This window comes from Ictidomys tridecemlineatus, chromosome 4 (genome assembly GCF_052094955.1).
Source record: "Ictidomys tridecemlineatus isolate mIctTri1 chromosome 4, mIctTri1.hap1, whole genome shotgun sequence".
Classification (NCBI taxonomy): domain Eukaryota; kingdom Metazoa; phylum Chordata; class Mammalia; order Rodentia; family Sciuridae; genus Ictidomys; species Ictidomys tridecemlineatus.
In genome coordinates, this window is record NC_135480.1 from 105,737,837 (window position 1) to 105,754,206 (window position 16,370).

The following is a 16,370-nucleotide window of genomic DNA, read 5'->3' on the forward strand; positions in this document are numbered from 1 at the left end:
GAGTTAAGAACTATGCCCTCTTTGTACGTCTGAGTTATATATACACTTACATGCAGTTGGGATGGTCTGTTACTTGAAGGTTTGATAGAACTTTCCTGTACAACTACTGGGAACATGGGTGTTTTTTTATTTGGTTTTGTTTTTGTGATTGTTGGCTGTGGGCAGATTTTAGATTCCTGATTCATTTACTAGAATGACTAAAAGTCTTTACAAGCTTTCCGTTTCTTCTTTGATCATCTGATAAATATACTTTCTAAAAAAAAATCTACTTTTACGAAGTTTAAAATGTCCTGTCATATCCTCAGTGTGTGGTGACTTGGGGCATGCTTGGGCTGTTTTGAGCTTTTCTAGATCTCATGGTGCAATCCTGCACTTGTGGGCTCAACTGTACTTCTCGTAGTTCCTGTGTGAGACCAAGTACCCCTGGAAATTCATCAGGCCTATCCTCTTCTGCCAACTATGAAAGGTGGTTTTCCCCCTATTTTTATTTTTAGCCCTTTTGAAATGTATGTCCACGTACAGTGAAGCAGGGTGTGTGAGTTCAGCAACAGAGCTTGGGTGCCTTACTGAATTGTCCTGCAGTTGAATACGGAAAGGAAGTGGAGCATAGTCCTCAGGAGACAAAGGAGAATGCCAAAGGAGAATATTGGTGCATCTTCAACACACCCAGGGGCCGGAGAGGGGGTATTGTTTTACTTCATTAACTTTTAAATTCAAACATTATGTCAGAATACATTTTAAGGCATTTAAAAATTTTAAAACAGTCAAATAAAAAATGTACTGGCATAAAGCTCTTTATAGTATTACATAACTTTCATATTATTCAACCTTTTAAATCTTTAATCATGTCTTTTTATTTCCAGTACTACTCCTTTCTTGTTTTTTTTAATATTTATTTTTTAGTTTTCGGTGGACCCAACATCTTTATTTTATTTTTATCTGGTGCTGAGGATCATACCCAGCGCCCCACACATGCCAGGCAAACGCGCTACTACTTGAGCCACATCCCCAGCCCTGTTTTTTACATTAACTTTTCAACCAAGATGGTACATGCACATATACTAAAAAGTCAGGTGGCACTTAGTCAGTTGGCAATCCACTGCTTTCACTCCCCAGTGATCCCCTCTCACAGTGCTTGGCTATGAATAATATTTATATTGGTATAATAATGAAAATCCTCAATATTAGTAACCCCTTTTGACTTTTATTGTTTCCTCTAGTATTTGCCACTATTCTCAGTTATATTTATTTATTGTTATATTTTTCTACTTCAATTTCAGCTATTTTTATTGATTTTATTGATTTCTATTCTGATAGATGAGGACTGAGCTTCCTGACATCACCTTCATTATGTGCTTCCCTTCAACCATTCTGCAGTAATGGGAGTTACACTGCAATTTTTGGTTAGATCAATATTCAGTGTTTTGTTATTATGCCAATGCATCTATAATGCATGATCTGGTGTTGGTCTATAACTATGCCTCATTTTAAAATTTTTTTCCAAAAAGTTCATAATTGCCTTGACTTGTTTGTTTGCTTTGGCTTACTTTCATTTGTACATGTGGCCCATTGTTCCCACACTTTCCTAGTCTCTCAATACAAATGTTCATAGATGCAAATACATTAGATTCTTTCTTCTATCTTGGACATAGCATTTTATAACACACCTTTAAATTCTTCATCTTGCAGAGTTGCTACAAAACTGTTTGAAGAATTCCCTTTGACTTTTCCTTTTGGTCAGAATCCCTTTTTCAAGATTGCAGATTTTCCTCGTTTTGTTTGAGTACATCCTCTGATATTTTCTTCCTATTAGAAACATGGTGTGATGACAATAGGGTGACAAGGGGTTCTCAGTATGCCAGTGTCCTGCGCGGCACTTCCTTTCCCCATGGCCATCCTCTGCCCGGGTTGTCCTTGCAGAACCTCTCTTCACTTCATCATGGGGATGCCCTTCATTTTTCTCCGCTGTTGACCCTCCTATTTTCTCCATCTACTCTCTTTCCCTTTCTTAGCTTCCTTTCTCATTCTGGTAGAGAACATCCTCTACTGCTTAGGAGGTATGATTGATATTGACTGTGTTCTGCCCTTGCTCCTAATAGCTGGCAGGGTGTTGTAGAATTCTAGATTGAAAATCATTTCCCCCTAACAATCGTCTTCTTGCTTCTGGCGTTGTTATGACCTGTCTATTTTTTCTTTGGAAGCTGTAGGATCTCCTCTCTTTCTCCATAAAATGAGAATTCATAATAACATGCCTTGGTTTAGGTCTATTTTCATAGATTGTTCTGGGCCTTTTAGCCTGGATACATGTGTCTTTTCAGTCTGGAAAATGTCTTGAATCCTTTCATGGATCACTCCTTCCAGCTCTCTTCTTTCCTGTTATTCACAGGTGTTTTTCCAGGACTGTTCATATGATATTCTTTACTCTCTTGTTCATTTCTTATTTATTTTGCTCTACTTTCTGTGAAAGTTCCTCAATTCTTGCTTCCAGCCTTCCTATGCTCTTGTTACTGGAGGAAGGATCTTTTGGCATAGAAACAGTAGAGAAGAGACCAAGCTGAATACTGCAAACACACACAAGCAGAGTTTTTTAATGTGGCTTCACCTGAAAGGAAACAGCACTGATAGGGAACCAAGCTGCTCTATGAATAAAGGGAGATGAAAGCTTCTTATTGATTTTCTGGGGTGGGCCAAAGACCAGTAATTTTCCACTAGCCAGGGACATAGTTTCTCTTTGCATGAGATTTGGACCACATAGTAACGGTCAACTTGTCCCAGGAACTTCTGAGTTATTCTTGGAGCTGGTGTCATCATCCTATGTGCAAACATCCTGGTCCTGTGGTTCAATCTTGGCCTTATGACAAGTTGAAGGACTTTAGGTCCTTTGGATGCTGCAGCTGGTGAAAGGGTGGGGCAGAAGAAAAGTCATACCAGCTCCAGTGAGCAATGTTTGCATGCAGAGGTGAGTAGAATCTGACCAAAGGGTTAAGATAGCAAAGAGGACAAACCCAATACAAAGACAGAGATGCCAAGCCATTTCATCAGATTCCACTCATCCATGCAACATTTATAGGCCCAAGTGAAGAGTGAGAATTTTCAGCAAAAGTGGTCTTTAGGTCCTGGAAAGTAACCAGGGCCACCATTACCATCATAACCCACATGTCCAAGGTGTTACCTTCAACAAAGCTAGAGGGAAGCTAATAATGTATTATCCAGATGTGTGATCTCCAAAAGTACTGACTTTTAAGTTGAAAAAGAAAAGTGAAGTGAGAGAGTTTGTTTAGGTTTATCCCCATTTCTCAGTGTGCTGTGCAGATTGAGAAGGGTAGTTGCTTCACTGTACAGAAAAGGAAGAAAATCTGGAGGGGTGCCTGCTTCTTAAACAGACTTTCAACCAATTCCTATTTAAATAACTCTCACATAGACTTTCACCATCAATGGCACTCGTAGTTTATGAGTCTTTCAAAGATTCTTTGATATTTTCAATACTTGTTTTTTGGCCAAAGTTTCTCATTTGTTTGAAAAGAAGATATTTTCTGCAGTTCTATGGCATATCATTCTGTATACATTCATTTACCACTTAACAGTGGGGATATGTTCTGAGAAATCTTTTTATTCTATCTTTTCACAGACATTGAAGTGTCCTGACACAAACTAAAATGGCTACGCTGTCACTAGGTGACATAATCTTCTGGGACTACCTCTTTACATGTAGTTTGTTGTTGATCAATACCGTGTTATGCAGCACATGATTGTAATTTAAATTAGGGAAAGCTTGTTACATATGTTATTAAAATCTTCTGAAGCCTGATTAGGTTTCCATGATTGATATATTAGTTTCTGACCCTGGTAAATTGGCATTTCCCTATATTTGGCTGTAGAGGCACATGCCTACAATCCCAACAACTTGGGATGTTCCTTTCAGGAGGAACACAAATCTGGGCAACTTAAAGAGCCCCTGTCCCTAAACAACAACAACCAAAGGACTGGAGACACAGCTCAATAGTAGAGTGCTTACTTAGAATGTGTGAGAGCTTGGGGGTTCAATCCCCAGTGCTTAAAAAAAAAAAGAATTGCTAATGTCACCTCATAATTCTATTAGTTTCATTTTATATATTTTGAAGTTTTATGATCAGGTACATGCAGGTTAATAATTATATATTTTCCTGGTGAATTCTTCTTTTAATCATGATGTAATGAATATTTTTATTTCCAATAATGCTATTTGACTAAAGTTTATGTTGGCTGATATTAATATAGCTTCATTCACTTTCTTATGATTAGAATTGAATCTAGTACATTTTTTCTATCATATTTAAAATTTTCAGTATGGTTCTATCTTAAGCCTTTCTTTTAAAAAACAGTGTGTTGTTGTAATTTGTTTCTTTATTCAATCATAAACTCACTTGTATCTAGTGACTTTAAACTGCTTACATTTATCGTGGTACTCATACAGGTGGATCTGTTTCTACCACCTTAATTTGACCACTCTAGTTACCCTACATTCGCCATGCTTCTTTTTACTTTTTTTCTTTTATTAAACTTAGAGAGTTCTCTTTGTTACTTTTTTCTTCTACTTATTTGCAGATACTCTTGTGGTGGGTGAGGATGGGTATTGGGGGTGGCTACTGGGGATGGAAACCGGGAGTACTCTACCACTGAGCTATATCCCCCAGGCCTTTTTATTTTATTTCAAGACAGGATCTCACTAGGTTGCCCAGACTGGTCTCTAGCTCACTGTCCTCCTGCCTAGGCCTCCAGAGTCACTGGGATTACAGGCATGTACCACCACACCCAACACTCTATTCTATTAACACACACACACAACTTACATATTTAACTAGCCTCATGTTAAATCAATATTTATGCTCTTTTCTAGACATGTTCAGGGTCATTACATTAAAAATACAATCTCTTTTCTTGTCTACATACTGCTTAGTCTAGCAACTTGTCCAGTTCTTTATATCTCAAAAATTAGTCATTGTTGGGGCTGGGGATGTGGCTCAAGTGGTAGCGCGCTCGCCTAGCATGCGTGCGGCCCGGGTTCGATCCTGAGCACCACATACCAACAAAGATGTTGTGTCCTCTGAGAACTAAAAAATAAATATTAAAAATTTAAAAAAAAAATTAGTCATTGTTTTTATTATTGTAGAGAGTAAATGGTATTTTAGAGTTAACCAAATTGTTTATTAATTTCTTTGCCTCACATTTTTTCATTTTATTCTGTTTTCTTTAGAAGTTGTTTCAGCAAGTGTATGTCACTGGGATTTACCTGAAATTCCTTTCTCTTACAATCTTGAATTATAGTTTAACCTGATAAAAAATTCAACTTTTTAAAAGCATTATTTTTTTGTCTACTGGTTTCTGTGTTGCCTTGAAAAGTCCTTTGTCAATGTAATTATCATTCTTTTTGTTTTTTACTTTCTCTTGTTGGTTTTTATTTTTTTATTTTTTTTAATAAGTGGGTTTAGAACTTTATTTTTTTGTAAGAGAGAGAGAATTTTTTAATATTTATTTTTTAGTTTTTCGGTGGACACAACATCTTTGTTTGTATGTGGTGCTGAGGATCGAACCCGGGCCGCACACATGCCAGGCAAGCACGCTATCACTTGAGCCACATCCCCAGCCCTCTTGTTGGCTTTTAAGCCTCTTCTTTGTTTTTAGTGTTTAGAAGTTTCACTATGATGTATATAGGAATGAAATTTTTAGTTCTACTTGAATCCCTTCTGTGATTCCTAAATCTGAGGATCATCTCTTTTTATAAATTTTGAAAAAATGATTACCCGTTTTCCTATGAATATTGTGTCTCCCAAATTGGCTCTACTTCCTTTTCCAGGAACACCAGGTAGATATGTATTAAATTCTTTGATTCTAGGCTTTGTGTGTTTTAACTCTGTTTCTTATTTTACCTGTTGTGTTTCTGCTTCTTTCTGAGAAATTTCCTCAGGTAGGTTTTCCAGTGCAATAATTTCCTTTTCAACTATGTCCAGTATGCTTTCTTAATTTTTCTGTTGGATTTTAAAATTAAATAATGGTATTTTTCATGTCTGGAATTTCTACTTGGTTATGAGTAAAACCTCCCTGTTTTTTGTTCAAAATAAGTTTTTAAAAATATATTTCTCAGAATTTTGATTTCTTCTTTCATGTTTCCAATCATTTTATACATACTTTATGAATGCTATCTAACATATTCTATTATCTAAAGCTTGCAGAAGTCTACTACTACTATTTGTGTGTGTGTGTATGTCTGCTAACCCTCACACTTGGTAGATGATCATTTCCCTTTATGTACTAGGATTTTACATGATGAACTTATGTTCACATTGGCCCCAAATCTCACATATCCTGTACCAGTATTGAGTATTAAAACTGACGCCCTTAAACCCAAACAGCCCACAAAGAAAGCCATAGCTTTACCTCATCCAAAATCTGCTCTGACTTCAGTTCATTTTTGGTTTTCCTCCCTGGAGATTTCCTTCCTCTCATACAAATTCAACTGTGTACATAAAAGATATTGATTTCATTTAATCCAACATTTCTTGTATTTTTGAAGTGGGAAACTCTTCGACTTCTCAAAATGATACACTTCTATTCTGAATGCACTAAGTGAAAGTTCTAAGCAGAGTTAGAATATCCTATGGAAAAGGAAGATTTTTTTAAGAAATTAATACATTAATGAGTGAATTAGCTCAAATTAATTCATTTGAGTTGAGGAGTGATAAATACACCAAGTTAATGGCTCATAAGAACTTTACTGTTAGCGGTCTTATGTATTCAAGTTTTAGTCACAAATGTGTATTCTTTTCCAAAGGAAATTCCATCCTTCCTCGGACAGCCAACCTGTCAGAGCTTCCCCAGATTCACGGCTCACTCAGATAATGGAGCAGCATCAGCAAGCCTTGGTGCAGCTGACCGACGTGCAGCCCAGTAAAGGGTCCTCTTCTAGCATCATGCTCCCCCCCATCTCATCAAGGGTAGAAAGTGAATCCCAACTCAGTCCAGAGAGAAGCCAAAGAAACCAAGTGAAAATTATCCGTAGCAATTCTGAAGGCTATCTGTTTCAACTGGAAAAAGGGAAAAAACACAGGAAAAGGAACAGCATTAAGGTGAGAAGGCACTGGTTATTACCCAGGAACTTTTTAATTTTGATAATACTGATGCACCTGTTTTTTTTTTTTTTTTTGTCCCCATGAATCATAGCCCTGGAATAGGGATGGTTATTACTGAACTGCTGCCACAACCAGGTGACCCAAGGTCCCAGGAATGTCACTCCTGGGGCTGGGGATGTGGCTCAAGCGGTAGCGCGCTCGCCTGGCATGCGTGCGGCCCGGGTTCCATCCTCAGCACCACATACCAACAAAGATGTTGTGTCCGCCGAGAACTAAAAAAAAATAAATATTAAAAATTCTCTCTCTCTAGCTCTCTCTCTCCTCTCTCACTCTCTCTTTAAAAAAAAAAAAAAAAAGAATATCACTCCTCTAGCCTGTGTTACTCCCTGGAATTTCCCTCCCTTCTTTCTAGAAGTTTTCGGCAGGGATGCCCATTCCCACCCGTTTCAGGTCATCTCAGGGAAGGAGTCTGCATTTACAGAGAGGCAATGATCTTCTCTTTATCCCCAGATTAAATACCACGTCTTCTAAAAAGCTTTCCCACCCCACCCTAACCCCTATTCTAAACTGAGTCTTCATACATTTTCATTTCTGAATAGAAGAAAAAGTAGGATTGAAGGGGTAAAAGCCCCTGTTGCCATGCATTTCCCCCACCACCGCATACTAGCTCCTTGCCCCTGATCTCACCTCACCCAGCTTCTGCAGTGAAGTACCTAGGCTGGTCAATGACTGAACTTTCCTCCAAAATGTTAGCTGCTATTTGCAGAATTCTTTGTCTACAATAAGATTTGCCATTACTAGCCCCTTTGTGCACTTAAATCTTTTTATGTCCTATTTATTTCTCTACTGTTTAAAGCAATAAAAACACCTCAGGAAAGATGACCTGGTTCTAGGGTCGAATAGTGTATTAGTTTGTTATTTATTACTGTAACAAAATACCTGAGGTAGCCTACTTTATTTTACAAAAACAGGTTTATTTAGCTCACAATTCTGGAAGCTCAAGGGCATGGCACCAGTATCAGCTTGGCTGTGGTGAAGGCCTTATGACCGAAGTCTGTGCAAAAAGGAGAGGTCATATCATAAGGCAGGAAGCCAGAGAGTGATTCAGGGGTCAGGATCACTTTTGTAACAATTCACTCTCATAAGAACTAACTCAGGCTCCCACAGAACTACCTGACTTCCTTCTGAGGGCAGACTCCACAATGACCCAACAACCTCCCTCTGGATTTCCACCTCTTAAAGGTCATAATGCCTCCCAACACTTCCATACTAAGGATTGGGACTCAAAATGAGCCCTTGCGGGCACCCTCAACCCATATCTAGTCATAACAGATAGTAAAGAAACAGCTGGAAAATACATTCTGATTTACAGGTCAACTGGCAAAGGCCTGGTTGGAAATAATAGGCCTGTGAGGAGTCTGGTTTCCTGGGAGCAAACTGCATGGAGAGTTGAGTGCAGGGGATTGGTTGAGGATGCCCTCAGGAACCACCTTGTAAGGGAGCACAGAGGCAAGACTGGGCAGAGGGAGGGAGTAGGCAGTGGCATAGCTGTGACAGAAGCTGCAGGCAAGGTTCTGTAGACTCTGAAGTCAGGATGGTTGTTCAAAGGCAGGGGACCCAGACTTTTGCTCCCCTTCATCAACCAGACATTGACTAGCGTCCACCCTGAGGAAGGCTTGTGTCTTTGGGCACAGCAGCTCCATTTGGCTGCAGGCAGGGCTTAGGGAGAGACTCAACTGTGAGCCATCAGTAGACAGCACGCCCAGCAGCTGGGCCACTGAGTGCTCCAGTCCAGAAGGGTATCCACTCTAGGTCAGTTTTGGTTGGAGGGGGGGGGAGGCATTAAGAAAACAATTCCTTAATTTAATTCAATATGTAATTATTAAATCCTGCTAGAAACTGTGGCAGGTGATGGAATGTAAAAGACATATGAGCCATGGCCCTCCCCCAGAAGCAGCTTTGCATCTGGGAAAGATAGTCATGTAAATGGTAAATAAGTATCAAAAGGAGCACCAAGGGACACAAAGAGTATACATGTCCTGACCTGCAGATCAAACCATGCTCTGGGGATAATTGCAAGCTGAGTCTTACAAGATGTCAAGAGCTGGCACAGAAGAAAGACTAAAGAGAATTTCAGCCGGGGCAGACTCCACAGTGTCACAGCTCCTTGGGCTGTGACAGCATGGCGCATGTCAGGAAGGTAGAGGCACTTCGGTTGCTGTGACTGAAGCTGAGAAGCACGGGGTGTGGAGAGATGCAGGCAGAGACTTAGGGGCAAGTCTTAGAGGATTCTGTTGTTCATTCAAAGAAGGGCCTTATTCTGTAGGCCATAGTGGGACCATTGAGGAACTTTAAGCATGGTCAGATTTGTATTGTACAAAAAATCTCTCAGATTATGGTGCACAGGGCAGCTACAAGATGTATAGAGAAGTTACAGGATTTTGAAGTCAACAGAGCTATGACGTGGACTTCTCCGAGAAAAAGAAAAGGAGTGGTCTCAAAGAGAAAAAGGGGATGCTGATTGAAAGTGAACAGCAGTCATATTATTAGAGAAGAAGGGGAGGATGGCTTGCTACTGGGGGATGACCCAGCTCACACCTGCAGCTCCTGCCTTGCAACCTCTCTGTTCTCCATCCAGGTCTTCAGCTCACTCACAGCGCTAGGGTGCTCAGCCCAGCTCCTTCACACACCCACACTCGGAGGCTCTTCAAATGCCCTGTCTTAACTCCATCCCCCCATATCCTCTGCTTTTCTGGGGTCCACAGTCCCTGCCCAGGCACGGAGCTGGAGAATCCCCAGTTTGAAGCTAGTTTAAAGTTAGGAGAATCCTCAGTTACACTATAAATAAGGAGACATGTGTTTCTGGCACTGCAGTCACTCTTTTCCCACAGAAATGTCATTGCTTAGTAGTTAGGTTCAAAGGTACAATTAGTACTGTGTTCAATTATTCCTGTAGTTTTTTTAGACCAGACTAGGAAGCTGGACATCATCATATTATTATTTCTATGGGGAAAAGCATTTAGAGGGTTGGAACCAACACGCAGTCAAGGTGAAGGTAGCCTGTTTCCTCCAGAGCCATAGATTACCAGGGCCTAAAGTGCAGCTCAAACACTCTACCTCAGCAGACTGCTTTCCCTGTCCGTTCAAAGTCCAGCTTCGGGCTGTTGTTGAAGATGCATTTTTAAACTCAGTTTTCAGTGAGAGAACTTAGTGGCAGTCATAGACTTAGTCATTGCCACCCTGTCTCAGCCCTATTACCTAATACCCTGGGATTCAGGCAAGTGACTCATTTACTTGAGCCCCCAATTCCTCATATACATAATCAGAATTACTTTTTCTTTTAGTAGATTTGGAGTGGTTAAGTAAAATAGTATTTTAAAAATTTATTTCCTAGCAAAGAATAGACATCAGCCAAATGTTAGTTTCTTGTTTCTTCCTCCTTCTCTAATTTGAATTCATGTTTTACTGAGAAAAGGTAGAAGAAGTACCTTGGTAATAGTGTGCATCATCAGAAATCTAAAAGCATGGTAAGGTAGGAAAGAGGAAGGAGAATTTCCAGTTATTGCTTCCCAAACACTCTTTCCAACTGGGAAAATCATCCCTCCCTTCCTGCTTTCTGTTCAGAATTTTACAATCCCTATGTATCCATTTTTCTCAGTCAACACCTTCAACCTGCATCTGACAAATACACAGAAGCTCTCTTTGTGCTTTAAGCTATCCCAGAAACTAAAATGACTTAGAACTGAGCTATTTGTATAGGACAGCAGGTAGCCAGGGCACCAGACAGGAGGAATCATTATCCAGGTCATGCCCATTTATTAGTCACATCAAATCTCGTGGTTTCCAAGGGAATCACCCTGAATCACATTAAAAATTTGAGGATTTGTAAAGATAATAGGCCCAAGCCCCCTCCTTCTTCTGGCAGATCGGTTGTGGCTGACTTGTGCATACCAGCCATTGTCCCCACCATTCAACACAGACCTCAGCCACTAAGAGATTAACATTGTGCAAAGGATGACAAACAGTATAAAAATATACGTGCAGTGTTACAGCCCACCACAAAATAACTGCTTACAGCGGTCTCCAGCAGCTGACTGTTGAGCTGCAGTAATTAACTCATGAGTTTGTTGTCACAGACAATCTGGGCATTGCTGCTTAACTGCTTCAAAGAAGAGGTTTATTTGGATTAAGTTTAGCAACCACAGAGCAAATTTCCTTCACTTGCTGTTACCGAGTATTTGAGGCATTGTCTTTTGTCCTGTTTTTCAGTAACTTTCTCACACTTACACATCCAAGGAATTTTCTGGAGAATAACCCTGCAGTGTCCCTCACAGCAGGTATATTTCAGAGTTAAAACAAGTCCTCATGAAACAGTCAATGTCATTCTCAATTCAGGCTCAGTGTATTCTGAGTTTTCAGTAAAAAAAAAAAAAAAAAAAAAAAAAAAAAAAAAAAACACTGGTCTGGCTTGAGAAGAATTGCAATTAATTACTGGTAGAAACCTTCTATCAGAAAAGCCCTTTGCCACTATCTGCTGAAGCCACACAGTTCAAGGGATAGGGCAGGAGTGGGCCCAAGTCAGCTGTGTGTCTTATGCAAAGACTAGCTGCAGTCAAGGGTTTGTTGAGAGCATGCCTGTATTTCCTAATTTGTCCCCCTATGTTCAGAGACTTAATGGGGTTATCAGTGCTGGATGATGATGATGATGTTGATTATTTTGGCATTGTGCTACTATGACCTTTTAGTCTTGTAAAAGCCAAGGAGAGGTAAATCAAAGTGAATTCTGGGGATTATTTTCTATTACAGACTTTTGAAGAGACAGAAAGTAGATTAGTGGTTGCCTAGGAGTAGAGGGGGAGGGGATAGGGAGTGAGTGCTGTTGGGTACAAGAGTTTCTCTTTAAGGTGATGAAACTGTTCTAAAATTGGATTGTGGTGATGTTTCACACATCTTGGTGAACAAACTAAAAACCATTGAATTGTACAAATTCAAATGGGTGGATTTTGTGGTATGTGAATTGTTTCTCAATAAAGCTGTTAAAAAAGACTTAGATGAAGAGAGATCAAACAGAATCACAGTGCTGAGAACCAGTTCAAGATTACTTGCGCCAAACTGAAGCAAATCCAGGATTTTCATTGCCAGTCACCCAGAACAAGCTTCGCTAGGAGGAGCCACCGTGGTCCCTTGAGAATTGTTCCTTTGCTAAGGGCACTTGGTCCTGTAAAGGGATCGACGGCACTGGGGGATGACCCGTTTGGGCCACACGCTCTCCCTCCATGTGATATGTATGTGCAGTGCTGGGCCCTGGTTTTCTCTGCTAACTAAGATGTTATTTGAGGTGATAGTTAGAACTGTGGCTGGAGGTCAGTGAGCAATTATTCATGCTTCACAATGTGTCTTTTGTGAGTCAGTGGAATGATTAAAAGTTAAGCTGATTCAGACTAAGGATGAGATTTCTGGGCACTGATCATTTCTTTCTCATCATCTTTGGACAAATTGGATTTATGACTTGGAGATGAGTGGGATTTTTTCCTCTTCCTTTTCATTATTGGTTGACTCTGGCAAATAGTGATTTAGTGATTACAAAACAATGATGCAGAGGGCATATGTGAGAAGAACAAATTCACAGATGCAAGTATATTAATTTTCTGAGTTCACTGACCTATTAAAAATTACTAAAGGTTTTTAAGTGTAATAATACCCATTATAATCAAGGTTTTGACAAAAACAGCTATCTTACTACTCCATTGCTAATGGAAATGCTACCCATGGCCTTAAACATGTTCATTTTATCTTAATAATTACAATTATATTAATTTACTCAAAGAAATAGAGTATCCCACAAACCTCAGGGCATTATAAATGTTCAGTGTCTAGAGAAATAGTTAAACAATTAACTATAACTAGACTATAGAATATCATGCCTAAAAGTCTCATTTTTGAAGACCATTTAGTGGAAAATACAGTGTAATGCTGAAATGCTTAAAGGAAAAGTAACAATTTTATTTTACTTTATTTTGGTACTAGGGATTGAGCCTAGAAGCACTTTACCATTGAGATACATCCCCAGCCCTTTTTTAAATATTTTTTTCCAGACAGGGTCTCCCTATGTTGTGAAGGCTGGTCCTGAACTTGCAATCCTCCTGCCTCAGCCTCCTGAGTCACTGGGATTATTGAACACCACCACACCCAGCACGTGTGGACAATTTCATAAAAGTACAGAAGGATAAAATAGACAGGAAGCAACCATAGTGGTTTTGCTTGGGAGTGGCTTCTCTTAAAGAAGATTTATGATTTTGAAATATCCTTTCAACACTGGTTGAAAATATCTTTTTAAAAATCACATCTGTACTGCACATGTACAGACTTTGTTTTCTTGTCATTCCCTAAACCATACATATAATATAACAGATCTATACCTAGCATTTACATTGTGTTAGGTATTATAAGCAAACTTAGAAATGAAAGTACACAAGAGGACATATATAGGTTATATCCAAACACTCTACCACCTCATATAAGATACTTGAGTATCCTTGGATTTTCTTATCTGTGAAATGTTCTGGAACTGTCCCCGCTTGGATAATGAGGCACAACCATATTTGGCGTTTGAGTCTCTAAAATGGGAGGAGGTGATGAAGAAGCTAATCGAAATGCATCTGGGGTGAACACTAGATCACTGTGAGTAGGACACCTTTTTATAAAGGTTGGTACCACAAGTTTACATCAGTTTCTTCTTAAGATTGTTGAGTTTTATGGAGAAATTATATCTCATATGGTAAAATGTTTTTCTGGCATTTTAACTATCTTTTCCAGATTCTATTTTAGAAAAGGGCTCACTAGATAAATTGTCTATCGTAGGATTTCATGTCATAATCAATAGGAACATCCAAGTTTTATGAAGATGCTGTGCCTGATACTGACATCATGCCCAGTCAGCACAGAACATGTCCTCTTTGAGATGGTTATTTTTTTCTCCATTCCAAGCACAAATTTATATGAACCTAAAATCATCCCTGTCAAACAAACCATCTCTTTGGTATTGTTTTTCCTGCCCCTCCCAGAAAGGAAACCAAATTAATTAATGAACTGAAAAATAAAAGGATTTGGTTTCCCCACAAGGGGAAGTAGCAAATCTAAACTTCAGTGTTGAAAGCTGCAGTTCGGGAGAATATCTTCATCTTCCCTGTGGTCCAGAGAACACTGGGGCTTTTCCTGCCTACTATTGTGCTCAGAATCTAATAATTGCCTGACTCTGTTGCTCAGTCCTCTCGGGTATGTAATACTAATAGGAGTTACAGTGTAAAATTCTGTGTGTCCTTCAAAATATCCAAAATCATACTGACTGAACAGAATGAATTTCTAAGTGGTCCTCACCAAGACTCTTAAATGCTAACTTTCTTTTGAGTATTATGAATTGATTATAGTTGGTTTTTTCCTTAAAACTATCTTTTTTTCCCCAACAATCAATAGTAAAATTTTAAAGTTTCTACTTTCTTTGCTTCTCTTCTACCTTATCCATAACATGCAGTACTGTAAATTCATTGAACAGGTTCCCTCTTTTTTGAAGCAATGTGCTCATCTGATGTGCTTAGATTGCCTCGTCCAGGGAAGTCATTTGGCTTAGCAAACTGCCCAAGACTTGACAGCATAGGAATAGCAGCAGTGGCAAAGCAGTAAAGTATATGTTGTCTTAAAATCATTAATAACAAACAACCAGACACAGTGGCACACACCTGTTATCGCAGCAACTCAGGAGGCTGAGACAGGAGGACTGCAGGCTTGACGCCAACCTCAGCAACTTTGTAAGACCCTATCTCAAAATCAAAAACAAAAAGGGGTATAGTAAAGTGCCAGTCGTGAAGTGCTCCTGGGTCTATCCCCAGTATCAAAATAATAACAACAAACTTGAAATTTTTTATTTATGATTTTCAGAATTTTAGTTTTCTTTATTATAAAAGTGGATAAGTCATAACATGTTAGCTAACCAGCTACAAATTCCCTAAGAGACTATTACCAACTTACTACCATTAAAATGGAAAAAGTTACCAAGAAATGTCCCCATCCACACAGGCGTCTATTCTTCCCTTTCCTTCTTCCTTTATGTGCCTCTTATTGCTGAGAAGAGCCCAAGTTCTTAAAAGAAACTGTTTCTGTGTTGTTTTTAGAGTTCCAAGCTGAAAGGTTATCAAAAAAGAGATGTGAAGCTTGGAGGCCTGGGACCTGACTTGGAATCTGTCAGAGAAAAAGTGAGTGAGTTGTACGTAAGTTTTTTTCAGGCCTGACTTCACCCATCTGTCTTTTCACCAAACTGCATCGAGATGATCCCCAGAATCGAGCCCCTATGCAATGCCTGACATTGAATACAGTCCCTTCAGAAACAGCCCAGGTAATGAAAGAGAAGCCCAGACACACTTTTTACTATCATATGAAAACACTACTCACCCAGCATTGTTTTATGCACCCCTGCCCTTCCGTTTGTTTGGAAGGTCTGCACAGAGAAGCAGGACACATGCATGTATGGGAAAGGGAATGTTTGTGTTATATGGTTGTTGGTCTTTCCAGAAAGAGTTATCTGGATAATTTTGAAAAGTGGCTACAGAGAAGACACTTAGGTACAACTTCCCTGGCCCCTGAGAAGTGCATCCATTTTATTCTCTTTTCTCTAGTGAAAGGAGATCTTCATTTAATGTGCTTTAACTGCAGTTGCACTCAGGCATAAAAAGAGAGTATAGTTCAAAGTTGGAAGCAAAAATGAAAATAAATTGGGTAAATGCAACAAAGAAGGGACTGAATGTGATTTAGCCTCTGTTAAGGGAACACTGAGTGAGCTATCGCAGTGATGTTCCTCATCACAGAGGCTCTCTAGGAGAAACATTAGCTTAACCAGGTCACTGCCATCACCTTGCATGTGGCAATCCCATGTCTCCTGTGCTGCCAATTGAATATGCCCAGCTCACTTAAACTAGTGTCACTCTAAATAGAGAGCATAGAGGGTCATCAGGATCTGTGATTCATCACAACCCTGTCTCTCTGAACAGATGCAAAAATTAATACAGCAAAAAGAATATGCAAAACAAGTACAGGAATACAACATGAAGACACTGTCTGTTCTGTCCAAACCACAAACAGCAAAAACTGAAAATAAATCAGCCATTCCTCGGCAGAAGGTAAGAAATTCTCATCAAGACATTTATTTTTTTCAATCCAAATTAAAAGGAAGCTTTTGTTACTTTTTTTTAAAAAAAATATTTATTTTTCAGT

The 16,370-nt window shown here is 39.3% G+C and overlaps 1 protein-coding gene across 10 annotated transcripts in view; it reads left to right on the forward strand.

Annotated features, from left to right (window-relative positions):
* The window catches only part of Jhy (junctional cadherin complex regulator), an 82,514-nt gene that overhangs the window by 45,326 nt on the left and 20,818 nt on the right, over nucleotides 1-16,370 (forward strand). For 8 of the 10 annotated variants that reach the window (XM_078047192.1, XM_078047185.1, XM_078047189.1 and 5 more), the window contains 3 exons: nucleotides 6,809-7,103; nucleotides 15,275-15,355; nucleotides 16,148-16,276. In XM_078047192.1, coding sequence (XP_077903318.1) covers nucleotides 6,809-7,103; nucleotides 15,275-15,355; nucleotides 16,148-16,276 — 505 coding nt within the window. Of the gene's footprint in view, nucleotides 1-6,808; nucleotides 7,104-15,274; nucleotides 15,356-16,147; nucleotides 16,277-16,370 lie in introns of those variants that run through there. The other 2 variants (XM_078047193.1, XM_078047194.1) reach the window with 2 other exon arrangements.